General features: G+C 39.1%; 1 protein-coding gene across 1 annotated transcript in view; it reads left to right on the forward strand.

Moving 5' to 3' along the window:
• Window positions 1-3805: 3805 nt before the first annotated feature.
• C7 (complement C7) overlaps window positions 3806-14074 on the forward strand; it is a 41462-nt gene continuing 31193 nt past the window's right edge. Inside the window, exons 1-5 of the mRNA XM_081943602.1 lie at window positions 3806-4007; window positions 4308-4363; window positions 8792-8864; window positions 11483-11624; window positions 12725-12875. Coding sequence (XP_081799728.1) covers window positions 4002-4007; window positions 4308-4363; window positions 8792-8864; window positions 11483-11624; window positions 12725-12875 — 428 coding nt within the window. The 5' untranslated portion in view covers window positions 3806-4001. The remainder of the gene's footprint in view (window positions 4008-4307; window positions 4364-8791; window positions 8865-11482; window positions 11625-12724; window positions 12876-14074) is intronic.

Consider the following 14074-nt stretch of genomic DNA (forward strand, 5'->3'; position numbering starts at 1 on the left):
TAATTTCCTTATCATTTTTTAAAATTTTCTTTAACATATTTGTATACTGTAGATGCCCTTCTCACATAAAAGTGACTCTTTTTTCTTTTTCACTTTCTTATTATATTTCCCTATACTTCTTAAATTCAAAACTTGTATTGTTTATATATATATATAGATAGATTTTCACGGGTATAGGGATGCAGGTCTTGGCATATTCGGGTCTTTTCCCATGTAAGATTGACAGTATCTTGGCGACATTTCGACAAGGTCATACTCCTCATCTTCAGGCTGGTGCCTTTGGCTTTGTGCTTGTGCTTATGTGAGCAAAGCGTGATCAGCTCCAATCACGCTTTGCTCGCCCAAGCACGAAACCAAAGGCACCAGCCTGAAGATGACAAGTGTGACCTCTTCGAAACGTTGCCAAGATACTGTCAATCTTACACGGGAAAAAAACCCAAATATGCAAAGACCTGCATATATAGAGAGCTGCCGTCTTTCTATAAATCTTGGTGTGTGCGTGTGGAGTGCTGGCTTTGTTTCAGTAAGTGGAATGATTGGTTGTGTGGTTTTATTATGATTGGTAGATTGGTGCTGATTGGTGCTGGCTGTGTGTCTATTGTTGTTTCATGTTGTAATGGCCTGGGTAGTGGGTGGTGTTCGTTTGTTGACTATGGCTGGTTTCCAGATGTTTGGTAGGTGGGAGGTATCGTCACGTTTATTTATGTTGTGGGGGTGTTTCTCTATTTTGATAACTTCCATAATTATTCTCTTGTTGAAGTGTTCAGTTTTGGACATTAACTTGGTTCCTTCAAAATTAATTTCATGTCCTGTAGCTTTAAGGTGCTGGAAAAGGGAGGAAGTTTTTTCTTTTTTTCTTACTGCATTCTTGTTTTATGCGATGTGTGCATTTATTCTTCTGTTAATTTGTCCTATGTATATTGCAGGGCAGATTTTGCATGTTATTTTGTAGACTCCTTGGTTTTCTAGCTGGATTTTATCTTTGGGGTTTCTTAAGATGTTGGCTATTTTTTGGTCAGTGTTGAAGGCTGTCTTGATATTGTGTTTGTGGAGAATTTTGCTGATTTTACCTGTGGTGCCTTTGATGTACTGGAGGAGATCGATGCTGTTGTACTGTTCTGTGTTCTCCTCCCTTATGTATTTGTGCTGATAACAAAGGCAACATTAAAAATATGGTTTTCTGCCTGGATGGTCTCCTGGAGTGAACCAAAAGACAGAAAGGGGAAGCAGTGTGTTCCCTCCCATATTTGGGCATACCAGGGGTTGTGACACAATACATACATACGTACATACGTATGTACGTATACGTATACGTCTATGTATGTGTATATATGTGTGTGTGTATGTATGTATGTATGTATGTATGTATGTATGTATGTATGTATCATCGCAAACCTATACATGGAACATTTTGAAACCAATGCCTTAGATAAATCTGAACACAAACCCAAAATCTGGCTTAGATATGTTGATGACACTTTCGTGTTTTGGCCACATGGGAAAGAAAAACTGGACAACTTTGTCACACATCTCAACAGCCTACACCCCAAAATACAATTTACTATGGAAATAGAAGCTAATAACCAACTTCCCTTTCTAGACGTCCTAATCTACAAAAAACCCAAAGGCTCCCTAGAACACACCATCTACTGGAAAAAAACCACACCAACCGCTACTTAAATGCACAATCCAATCACCACCCTGCACAGATCAACTCCGTAGCCAAGACCCTCATCTCCAGAACCGAATGCCTAGCCGACAAAGACCACCTGAAAACTGAATTGCACACTCTCACAAATGTATTAATTTCCAACGGATTCCAAAGAAACACATTTACCAACCTAATCCAAAAGGAGATACCCCCCAAGAACGAGATACAGAACAGGACAACGGTATCACCTTCCTCCCTTACATCAAAGGCACCACAGATAAAATCAGCAAAATTCTCCACAAACACAATATCAAGACAGCCTTCGGCACTGCCCAAAAAGTAGCCAACATCTTAAGAAACCCCAAAGACAAGATCCAGCTAGATAACCATGGAGGCTATGAAATACCATGCAAAATCTGCCCAGCCACATACATTGGACAAACTAATAGGAGAATAAATGCACACATCGCAGAACAGAAGAACGCAGTCAGAAAAGAAGAAAAAAACATCCTCCCTCTTGCAGCACCTTAAAGCAACAGGACATGAAATTGATTTTGAAAGAACCAAATTAATCTCCAAAACTGAACACTTCAGCAAGAGAATAATTATGGAAGCCATCGAAATAGAGAAACACCCCCACAACATGAATAAATGTGACAATACCTCTCACCTATCAGATATCTGGAAACTAGCCCTAGTCAACAAATGAGTCCCAGCCACAAAAACTGACACCGGATCCAGAACAACACAGGATGCAACCACCAGACTCAAACCCAAACCCATCCCATAGACCAAATGCAGCCACCATCCAGAAGCTAAACCACGGTGGCATCACCAACTGCTGCACCCCTCCTCCTACCCCCATACAAAGCAAACTGACACATGCCATGAACACATGGCCAGACCACAAACTCGTAGCCAAACCAAAGTCCGGGATGTTACACCACCACCATCTGCTCAGAACATTAGATCACAGAACTCAGGAGGTTACAACGTAAAGGCTCAGGATGTTACAACGCAGCCAACCCCCAGGAGGTTGCAGCACAGGACTCAGGATATCACTACAATAGAGCTCAGGATGTCATCACACAGCCCATTACCCAGGTCGTTACAACACAAAAGAACAATAGGCACACAGCCAGTACCTCAGCCACACAGGATGTTATGAAACAGCCGACTAATCTGCAAACATCAACTCCATCAACTAATCAAGATGTTACAACACAGCCAACCAATCCGCTTACAGCAACAAAGCCAGCACTACACACACACACACACACCAATATTTATAGTTAGGCGGCAGCTCCAATCATGCTTTGCTCACAGAAGCATGAAGCTGAAGGCACCAGCCTGAAGATGGCGAGTGGGACCTCATTTTCCTCTCCATTTTTCTTATTAAGTACAATAAATTCTGCTGTGACTAAGCTATAGCTGAAGTTGGAAAAATGGCTATACTTTCAGAAAAGTGGGTAATGGATGGATTTCCTTCTGAACGAAGGATTCTGAATTTTCTTTTTCTCAAAAACCAATATAGCTTTCCTTTTTATCAAGAATCTAAAACTTTGATGTTTCTTGGGACTGGAGGTAAGGAGTCGGTACATAATACCATGCAGCAGAAATTACAATTTTACTCATTGGGAAATAAAGATGACAATTGTTTAAATAAGTGACATTGAAATGTACTTTCAAATTTCAACTGAATAATTGAATAAAATTGAATAATTGAACAAAAATAATTGCTTTTTTTAAGGGAGCTCGGTTTTCATGCATTGGTTCCTGAATTGAAATCCTGGCACTTTTGAGTAGCTTTGGCACTTCTGGTTAAAAGGAATTGGAGGCAGGAAGATTGCCAGCCAAACCTTTTAGTGATTGGTGACCATTCAAAATAAATGGCATAAACTTTGATTAGAGCTATTTGACATAGACTTCCAAACTCTGGACCACCTCTAGATGGCAGCAGTCATCTGGATTTTAGCAGACCAGATCTGTTTGCCTGGCTTTGATAGATTTGACAACAGCTTCCTAAATGGTCTTTTTTGTCTAAATATTCTAAATATTTCTCCGGAACTCATGCCAGGCCTTTGCAGGATATGGAACAAATTTATAAACTAAATTTGAATACTTTCAGAAATTTGAGAACAATTTGTCCCTGGAGATTATGAGTTAGTGTTAGCATTCCATGGTGTTGCTTAGAGTTTATCTTATGAAAGAAAAAGCAAAGCAACTGGGCAGAGAATCAGTTTCCAGATAACTGGGCTGACAAGTGGCCCGCCTAGTTCTGAAGTGCAGTCTCCTCTCAAAGGAAGGTTTTTCCTCGTTGCTGGGTGGGAGAGGCAGACTTCCTCTAATCATGAAGGTAAGAAAGTCATTGTGTCAATTTCTATAAATCTATAAAAGCAGAGTTCCTTTTCTAAGCAGAAAAGGATAACATGGGCTCACAACTCCAGAAAGACAGGTTGTGTTGGGGTGGGAAAGAATGGATGGCAATAACTGGAATATATATCTTGTTTGTTTGTTTGTTTGTTTGTTTGTGAAGCAGTATTATCAGCAAATCATCTTTCAGCAGGGCTTTTCTTCATTGCTGTATTGGGAAATTAGATTAAAAAGTAGTTCTAAACTACATGCCTTTAATGTCTTCTTCTTCTTCTCTCTTTAGGTTCTAACCATTTTGATTCTGTTAGAAATTACAGGCTGCTTTCCTGTTTTTTCAAGGTAAGTAGAACATGTCTTAAAAATAAATCTGAATGTGTCTTAAGCAAAAATGGGATGTGCAATGAAGTTCTTCGTCATATTCTCAAAAATGGGAGATGCGGTCCTGTGCATAGGTTGAAGCTAACCACAGCCTTTTCTAAAACATTTCATTTCTCCTGGTTTTTTTTTCTTTCTCCACCTCCCTCGCCCCACCCCAGCATGTATATAAGGAAATATACCTAGTTTTCTCATTTTATCTTCAGAACAAAAGTGTGAGCTGGGTTCAGATGAAAGGTGAACCAAAGTTTTCCAGTAAACTTCATAAGGAATTTGGACCCCAGGAAATCACAGTCTTACATCACTATGGGAACTGCTAAGTCCTAATTGTTGTCTCTTTTTCCATCAGCACCACTTACTGACTTAATTCCCAGTTAGAAAAGAGATTTTGCCACTACTCAAAAACGAGAGAAGCTAGTTTGTTCAGTTTACAGATTGAGGATTTATGAAAACCATTTTTTCCCTCCATTGCCAGTTTATTTTATTTTAGCTGAGTGGTGGAGGAAACAACTTTCATGATAAAAGTGTGGGAGTTTTTCTAAAGTAGTTACTCTGTAATTGTCTGTAATTCCTCTGTTAAGATGTTGAATGCTGGAGATGGTGTGTGTGTGTGTGTGTGTGTAATCTAAAGTATACAAAATGCTTTCAGAGTCCTTTCTCAGTTATTTGCTCAATGTTATGAAATTATTAAGATTGCCATTTCCCATGTGATTTCTGGTGCGAAACAATCAGTTTCAATTTTTAGCACTTTTGAGAAGTCTCTCCAGAAATAAAGAAGCATTCAGATGTATTTTGGTTGCAATCTCAGAATTCCCTGTTACAATAGTTTCAGGCATGATGGTCAGGAATTTGAGTGGCAGTTCCAACATCAGAAGAACACTAAGGAGGAGATGACACCTTCAAGGACCAAGGACCAAATTAGATAAACATGAGCGAGCTGTATTTGGAGAACTGAATGCTTCCACACATTACTTTACTTATTCACTCTCATTCACAAAATTTTATGGAGATGCAATCATTCTGTATTCCGCTTGTAAGTTTCCTATGTTTTCAGCAATGCAAGATTAGCTTCTGGCTGCAACTCTTTAAAGCAGCTACATTCTTCCTGGGGGGAAATGTGTATGTTTTAAAGAGCTGCAGAAAGGAGTGCCTGCTTCAAGCTATTCTTTTGGAATTGAGTTGCTTTTGGTTTCAGTAGTCTTTTAATGACCAAATAACTAGCCAGATTGCTTCCACAAAATACAATATAATATGTGTAAGAACTATAACAAGGGAAGGAAACTAAAGAAGAAAATAAACACATATGCATAAGTATATGTCTACATATATGAAATAGCTATACAACGCATGTCCATTTTGAAAAAGTATGATCCAATTGTGTTTATTTCAAGTAATTTTAAAAATAATCCCCTGAATCTAAAAAGTGGGCCACCAGCAATACTAACATAATCTACATTTTAAAATATGACCTTTTATGGTGTTTTACTGTCTTTTTTTTTAAAGCTTTGGGAATTCCTGGCATATTTAATTGTATGTGGTCTTTGGAGCTCTCTGTTTCTGGTTGTTTTCTTGCAGATGTTTTATTACCACCCTAGATTACAACATCAGTGCTAAAAGGAAGTGGGGTTTTCTTGCATTATATATACCAGTATCTTGCCCCATCAATGTTGGTGGGTATGGTCTAGGTCGAGGGTGTCAAACTCGATTTCATTGAGGTCTGCATCAGTTTTGTGTTTGACCTTGGGAGGGAGCAGGGAGCAGCTCGGCATTACTTGTGTCGGGGGTATCTGTGGTAGCCCAAGCACACTACCAGTAAAAAAGGGTTTCCAACCTCTGACAGCCTCCTGCAACCCTCTGCCAGTGAAAACAGAGCTCCGTTTTTGCTGGCAGAAGCACTGTGGGTCAGTCCTTCACTGTTTCCAGATCTAAGCACGCCACAGGCCAGATCTGGACCCCAGTCCTTGAGTTTGACACCTCTGGTCTAGGTGGTTCCCTGATTAGGTTGTAGTTTATTGTTAGCTTCTTTGTTTGAGTTGGTAGAGTATTGTTTTGTTCTTGAGTGTTAATCTCTGCTTATCTGGGTGTTGACTGATAGTGAGGAGATGTTTTGATCTTTTGTTTCCTTTTTGGCTATTTGATTGTCTCTTTTTTTTTCCCCAGAAAATTTTATTGGTTTTTTAAAACATTTATAAGGAAAAGGGTAGGTGGAATGGTATACAAATTTTGGCAGTTGCAAGTGTGGCAGACGCCCCCTCCCTCCAAACTCATAAGATACATCTATGTATAAAACATTAATACAAAATCATATAAAATCAGCATATTAATTCTAAGAAAAAATTTCAATCAGCTTATATATTATGATATATAATCTAGATATAATTTCATTATTACTTTCGGTCTGTTTATAACAATGTGATTTTCTTATTCATTTTTGTGATCTGAGCTTTCTTGGTGTTGCCCCTTCTCCCCCCGCTGGCAGAGCTCCGGCCCCTCCCGTGTCCTGTGTGACCGTTGAAGAGTCTTCTGTTTTTTCTAGGTTCGCTTTATTTTTTTCCATAAAGGCCTGAGCCTCTATGGGTGTATTGATTCTGATTCTTGTCTCCTCACAGAATATCATCATCCCTTCAGGCATCAACCATCTAAACCACACCCCTTTCTGGTATAATTTATTCGCCAATTGCGAATAATTTTTTCTTTTCTCCCTAATTTTTTTTTGGATCTGCTTCAAGATGGTTATCTCCCTGTCGTGGTATGTCAATGCTTGCCCCCTTTGTACACCCAGAATTATGTCTCTTGTGCTTTTCCTAAGAAATTTGATATGGACCTCCCTGGGTACATTGTGTGTTCTGGCATATGCTGAATTCACTCTATAGACCAGGTCTATCTCCCATTCCATCTGTTGTTTATCTTTGTGTATATATTCAGCTAAGATGTTAGTCATAATGTCCCTTATGTTTTCCCCATCTGCTTCTATAACATTTTGAAATCTAAGATAAAAGGACATTCTCTCAAATTCTGTTTTCATTTGTTGGATATCAAGTTCTTTGTTACCCTTCTGCAGAGCTTCTACCCCCCCCTCGCCTCCGCCACCCCACCCTCCACAAGGTCCAGTCTCTGTGAGTTCTTATAAATTTGGACTTTGATTGTCTCTTTTGAATGGCATTGGTATGTAGGTATAGATGTAGAAGCCAAATCAAAAAACACTAGACAAGTTCCTGGAAGTCTGCCACTCAGGCAAGTTGGCGATCAACAGGCACGTAGACATAAGCAACATCTACATGTCATTTAAAAGAGACACGTAATATATATAAATATAATAAAAACATTATTTTTAAAACTTAACAAATATATATGATTATGTGGTCGTGTATTTATTACACACATACAATATCAGATATTCTTGACTAAGAAATGTTTTCATGTTTGATAGAAAAAAAAATAAAGGTAAAGAAAGATAAAGGTTTCCCCTGTCCAGTTGGGTCTCATTCTAGGGCCAATGCTCATCTCTGTCTCTTAGCCAGCATTGTCCAAAGACATTTCCATGATCATGTGGCCATCATAACTATACACCAAGGCATTCTTATCTTTCCACCAAAGTGGTACCTATTTATCTACTCGTATTTGATGGGCAATTCAAAATAATATCCAATCACCCTAAAAATCACCCTAAAAAAGTTTAATCACCCTACTTTAACCCTCATTATGCCATTTATATTGCTAAACAGCTTGAAGGAGCAAATCAGGGGAAAAATGAGTATCTTTTGGTGGCTGCAATTCGAAGACTCAAACTGTAGAGCCATAGCAATATTTTAATATAACTAATGATTTTACAGAACTGAACTACTACCACTTATCTGCAATAAGTGAGAGAAAGTCTAAGCGATACACATCTTCTATCTCCAAATTGCATTCTGTCTGTAGTGAGAGGGAAAGTAATCATCTTGGCCTTTTCCATTCATTGTCTCAAACACTGATTCAGCACTGCATTATGGCAGATTTTTAGAAAATGTTCCTATATAATTAACCTTGTAAATAGCATGATTCATCTTAAGGTTTTATTGTTTTTTACTGTTTTATTCCAAATTCTTAGGAATAATTCTGTAGCATGGTCATCATATTTATTTGACTGACCTTTTCAGACTTCCAGATCTTATATAGATACGTTGGAAATATCTAGAAAATAATAGTCAAAATTCAAGTTAAAGCTAGAAATAGCTAAGACCTACTGGTAACAACTTTGCAGTTTTTCAATCAGGAGGTTTTTCCCAAAACAGGACTGATTCTGGAAACTTTTCAATGAAAAAACAAACTCTGTTACTGTGGTAGATCTCTTCCCTCAATGCTGCAATAACTGACAATATTTTTTCTTTTTTCATAAATAACATCCAATAGAATTGATCCAGTCCACTGCAGATGGAATCCATATGGTCCTTGGTCAGAATGCGATGGCTGTACTAAAACACAAGTATGGTATTATAAATACTTTCTGCATATCTAATTGTTTGGTCCTTTCTCCAAAACCATGAGCTGATTTATCTTTCTGGACTCTTAAAAGATTTCAGACAGGTAGTCTTCAACTTACAACCGCAATTGAGGCCAGAATTTATGTTGCTAAGTGAGACATTTGTTGCATTTGCCCCGTTTTACGACCTTTCTTGCCAGAGTTGTTAAGTTAATCACTGTAGTTGTTCAGTTAGTCACACCGCTGTTATGTGAATGTGGCTTCCCCATTGACTCTGCTTGTTGGAAGGTAGCATAAGCTGTGACCCCAGGACACAGCTACTGTCATAAATATGAGTCAGTTGCCAAGCATCTGCATTTTGATCATGTGATCACGGGGATGCTGCAATGGCCATAAGTGTGAAAAATGGTCATAAGTCACTTTTTTGAATCGTCACTAAACACACGATTGTAAGTCAAAGACTACCTGTGCTGGAGATGCTAGGTAAAAGTAAAGATAAAGGTTCCTCTCGCACATGAGTGCTAGTCGTTCTCGACTCTAGGGGGCAATGCTCATCTCTGTTTCAAAGCCGAAGAGCCAGCGCTGTCCGAAGACGTCTCCATGGTCATGTGGCCAGCATGACTAAACATCGAAGGCGCACGGAACCTTCGGTGTTTAGTGGTTCCTGTTTTTCTACTTGCAGTTTTACATGCTTTCAAACTGCTAGTTTCGAACTGCAGAAGCTGGGACAAGTAACGGGAGCTCACTCCGTTATGTGGCACTAGGGATTCAAACTGCTGAACTGCCGACCAGCTGATCGACAAACTCAGCTTCTTAGCCACTGAACCACTGCGTTCCTGGAGATGCTAAACCAGCCCTTAATAGTAGGATATGAACGATCATTTAGCACTTGCTAGTTAAAACTAGTGTTGAAGTTTTCATTTCAGTGTACTATCCAAAAAATTAAAAAAATGGAAACTAACATATAGCTTATGCTATATGATAATATGCAACTTTAAAAACTTTATCTGCTTACAGCTCTTCCCTCCATGAGCTTGCATTTCTTTTTTACTATTCCCTTTTCACAAACAATAAGTGTGGTCAATAAGTTGTCTTTGTTAATTGCAACAATATAAATATAGTACTTCTCCTGAGTATAACCAAAAGTCATAGTTTAGAGAGTTGTCCTAGTAGCATCTTTGTATTGCTCTAAGTCCAACATTATATTCATTACATTACATATGAGTAAACCATTTTACTTGTATTTGTGGGGCTGGAGATTGGACAGCCACCTGTCTGAAATGGTATAGGGTCTCCTGCTTGAGTAGGGGGTTGGAGTAGAAGACTTTCAAGCTTCCTTCCAGTTCTCTTCCGATTGATTTAAGTTTTCAACTGATTATTGAAACACTACATATACAGTAATTTTTTCCTGAATTTTCTGGTATGTTGTATTCTTTCTATTTATTTCATTATCCTCTTTTTTCTTTTTCTTTTTCTCTCTCTTCTCCCCAGTGTCAGGCTTTTAAGTAAGGCTCTCTGGATATGTACTTAAAGGAGCAAGCCGGCAATACAGAAATTATGGTATCCCTTTGCTTGCTGCTCTGATATGTACTTACAGGAGCAAGCTGGCAATACAGAAATTATGGTATCCCTTTGCTTGCTGCTCTGGGCATTAATTTACAGACAGAGCTATCGTGCAAAATCAGATTCCTTGTCTAAGGGTAATTTTTTTTCCCAACTAGGAAGCATGTTGGTTGGGAATTCCATAATTTCAAATCCAATCCATCAGAATGCAAACCTGAAGAAGGTTAGTTTAGTTGTCATTATTCTGACATGAATTCCCAATAAGAGTCAGGTCCCTAATTTTGATGGATATGTAATTTTACACAGACATAGACCACATACAAAACAGAGGCAAGCAAGGTGTTTTCTCTGGATTTGTTTTCTACATTTTTCTTTTTTCTCTCGGCAAAAGGACTTATACAAAAGCAAGAGAGGGAGGGAAGGAAGGGAGAAAGGGAAGAAAGGAGGGAAGGAAGGAAGAAAAGAAAAAATCTAAAATTCTAAAAAGGAAGGGTGAAAGAAAGAAAGGAAGGAAGGAAGGAAGGAAGGAAGGAAGGAAGGAAGGAAGGAAGGAAGGAAGGAAGGAAGGAAGGATAAGCGATCTGCCAATGCCCAGAATGTCCATGGAGATTCTCAGTATCCAGGTCATGGTTGTTCCAAAGGTGCTTTTTCAAGAGGTAACTGGACTTTCTGGTTTTTCTTTAAAGACTTTTCACTTCTCATCCAAGAAGCTTCTTCAGCTCTGACTGGATGATGGGGAATGGAAGGATTTATATTCCTTGCAGACAGCTGGTCAGTTGCATTCTTTTAGTGAGTTGTTGAGACCACCTGGAGGTTTATCTGTGTCCTCAGATATAAATCCTTCCATTCCTCACCATCCAGTCAGAACTGAAGAAGCTTCTTGGATGAGAAGCGAAACATCTTCAAAGAAAAACCAGAAAGTCCAGTTGAAAAAGCACCTTTGGGACTTACACCCAGAACTCACCAACCATCAGCATGCATCCTGATGAATTATGACCAGATAATGTTCTCACTGAAAACACTCCTTTTCAATCCTAAATTAATGTGTTTTGGTTTAGATTCACAGGCGGACTGTAGCAGTTTATGCACAGTTTGGGGGAAATCCATGCTCAGGAAATTCATTTGAAACTCGTCCATGTGTTCCCACAAGAGGTTGCCCAACAGAAGAAGGATGTGGTGATCGTTTCAGATGTTCTTCAGGTATACGGCTTCAAAAGTCTAAGTGACTGGGTGATTGTGTCAAGCACCGGGGAAATCAGGAGATATGGGCAGTTCAAATCAGTATAAAGATTTATTGCAAGCATAAGCTCTCCACAAAAATCTGAGCTACTAACTGCCAAAGCAAATTGGCCATAGGAATAAGAGTCACAGGAACTCAAGGTGGGCTGGACTTAGCTCTCTTGCAGGCTTTCAGGAACTCATCACTTATGAAATGTTTGACCTCGGGCTCAGCCAGGCCATCTCTTATAGATTGTTCTGTAGTGACAGCAAATGGAAATAAGTACGTGACAGTAGAAAGAATTACCATATTTTTCAAAGTATAAGATGCACCTTTATCCCTCAAAAAAGAGGCTGAAAATCTGGGTGCTTCTTATACACTGAATACAGCATTTTTTGCCTCCTGAAACCCCTCCCCCTTCACCAAAATGGCCATGCATAGCCTTTAGGAGGCTTATAGAGTGTTCCTGGGGACTGGGAAGGGCAGTTTTCTGCTCAATTTTGCCCCCTGCCAGCCCTCAGGAGCACTCTATAAGCCTCCTAAAGGCTATGCATGCCCTTTTTTGACAAAAAGGGGGCGTTTTTTGCTTTTTTTGCCCCCCCAGCCCCCAGGAGTACTCTACAAGCCTCCTAAAGGCTATTCATGCCCTTTTTTTTGAAAAAAATGGCCCTGTTTTTGTGAAAAACAGGCCGTTTTAGGGAGGTCTGCAGAGTGCAAAAACTTGTTTTAAAAATTTGTCTCTTCAAAATCTTGGTGCGTCTTATACTCCGGTGCGTCTTATACCCTGAAAAATATGGTATCGGATAGAATTACTTTTCAGGTTGTTCGTTAGATTATGATGAAGGAACCATTGGATAAGACCCAGTGTATAATACCAGAGCAAAATATCAAACAACACTGTGTTTTTATGAATCACTTATCTGTAGCTATACTGTAGAAATTGTGGGCTAAACAGAATTAAATTCTACCAGAATAGGAAGAGTTATTTACACCTTGAGAAAGAGGTCAATTTGCGCATCGTTTTTGGTTTTCCCTATCAAAGTATCTTCCCTATCAATATTGTCTATCTTTATGGTAATAGGACAATGCATTCGCAAATCACTGGTGTGCAATGGAGATCAAGATTGCCTGGAAGGTGGCTCTGATGAAGATAGATGTGAAGAAGTCAAGAAAATATGTGATCAGAATCCCCCACTTAGAGCACCTCCTAATGTAGAGCTTACAGGAAGAGGGTAATTTGCTCTTATAGTGCTTATGAACGAAAAAAGTTATAATTTTAATTTATCAATCACTTGTTCAGGAATTCTGGGTAGCACGTTTAATAATTACTGTATTATGTATAATAACCAATTTTGTACAATGACAATAAAGGCTATGTATACCGTATTTTTGGAGCATAAGATCCACCTTTTTCCTTCAAAAAAGAGGCTGAAAATCTGGGTGCGTCTTATACACTGAATACAGCATTTTTTTGCCTGACAAAACCCCACCCCTTCACCACAATGGCTGTGCATAGCCTTTGGGAGGCTTCCAGAGTGTTCCTGGGGCTGGGAAGGGCAAAAATGACTAAAAAATGAGCCATTCCTTGCTTATTTTTGCTGCCCCAGCCACCAGGAGCACCCTATAAGACTCCTAAAGGCTATGCATGCTCCTTATTTGACAAAAAACGTGCCCGTTTTTGTGAAAAATGGGCCGTTTTGGGGAGGTCTGCAGAGTGCAAAAACTTTTTTTAAAAAATTTGCCTCTTCAAAACCTTGGTGTGTCTTATACTCTGAAAAATAGGGGTATATTAATTATTACAATTAATCATGACCACCTTAATTCTTCCAACCAATACTTATTTGGCCTCTCCCTGCGCCTATGTTCCTTGGTTTAGTAAAGAGTTCTTGGAGATGAAGTACCAGAAGAGACATCTGGAGCACCATTGGAGGAAGGTTCAGATCAAATTTGATTCGAATGGTTGGAGCTCCTTTTGGTTTTTGGCATGTGCTGTTGACCAGATTTGACTTTCTTCCTTGTTATATGCTTTTGGGATGGTAGAATATTGTGTTTTTTTAACGCTGTAAGCAATTAGAGTTGCATAAATTGAATAAAATAAATAATATATATTTTCCTGTGTTGAGAATGAGTAGCATGCTAAAGGCTGAAGTCAATGCATATCATTTTGCCTAAGCCTGAAGAATCTTTCTGAGATGCAATTTTAGCAAGAAGTTCTCTGCCCGGTTGCTGGGTGGGCTTGGCCATAGTGGGCGTGGCCTAGTGAGCCTCCTGCACCATGGTGGGGGGAAATTTTTGCTCTCCCCAGGCTCATATATAGATATATATATGCCAATCTTGTTCAATCTGGATGCCTACCATTTGCATGATTTTAATTCTCAGAATTCTTTCTAACAGATTTCAGGGAATTAATTGAGAATATTTAGAAGACATC

This window comes from Natrix helvetica (assembly GCF_964273705.1).
Source record: "Natrix helvetica genome assembly, chromosome: 2".
Lineage (NCBI taxonomy): Eukaryota > Metazoa > Chordata > Lepidosauria > Squamata > Natricidae > Natrix > Natrix helvetica.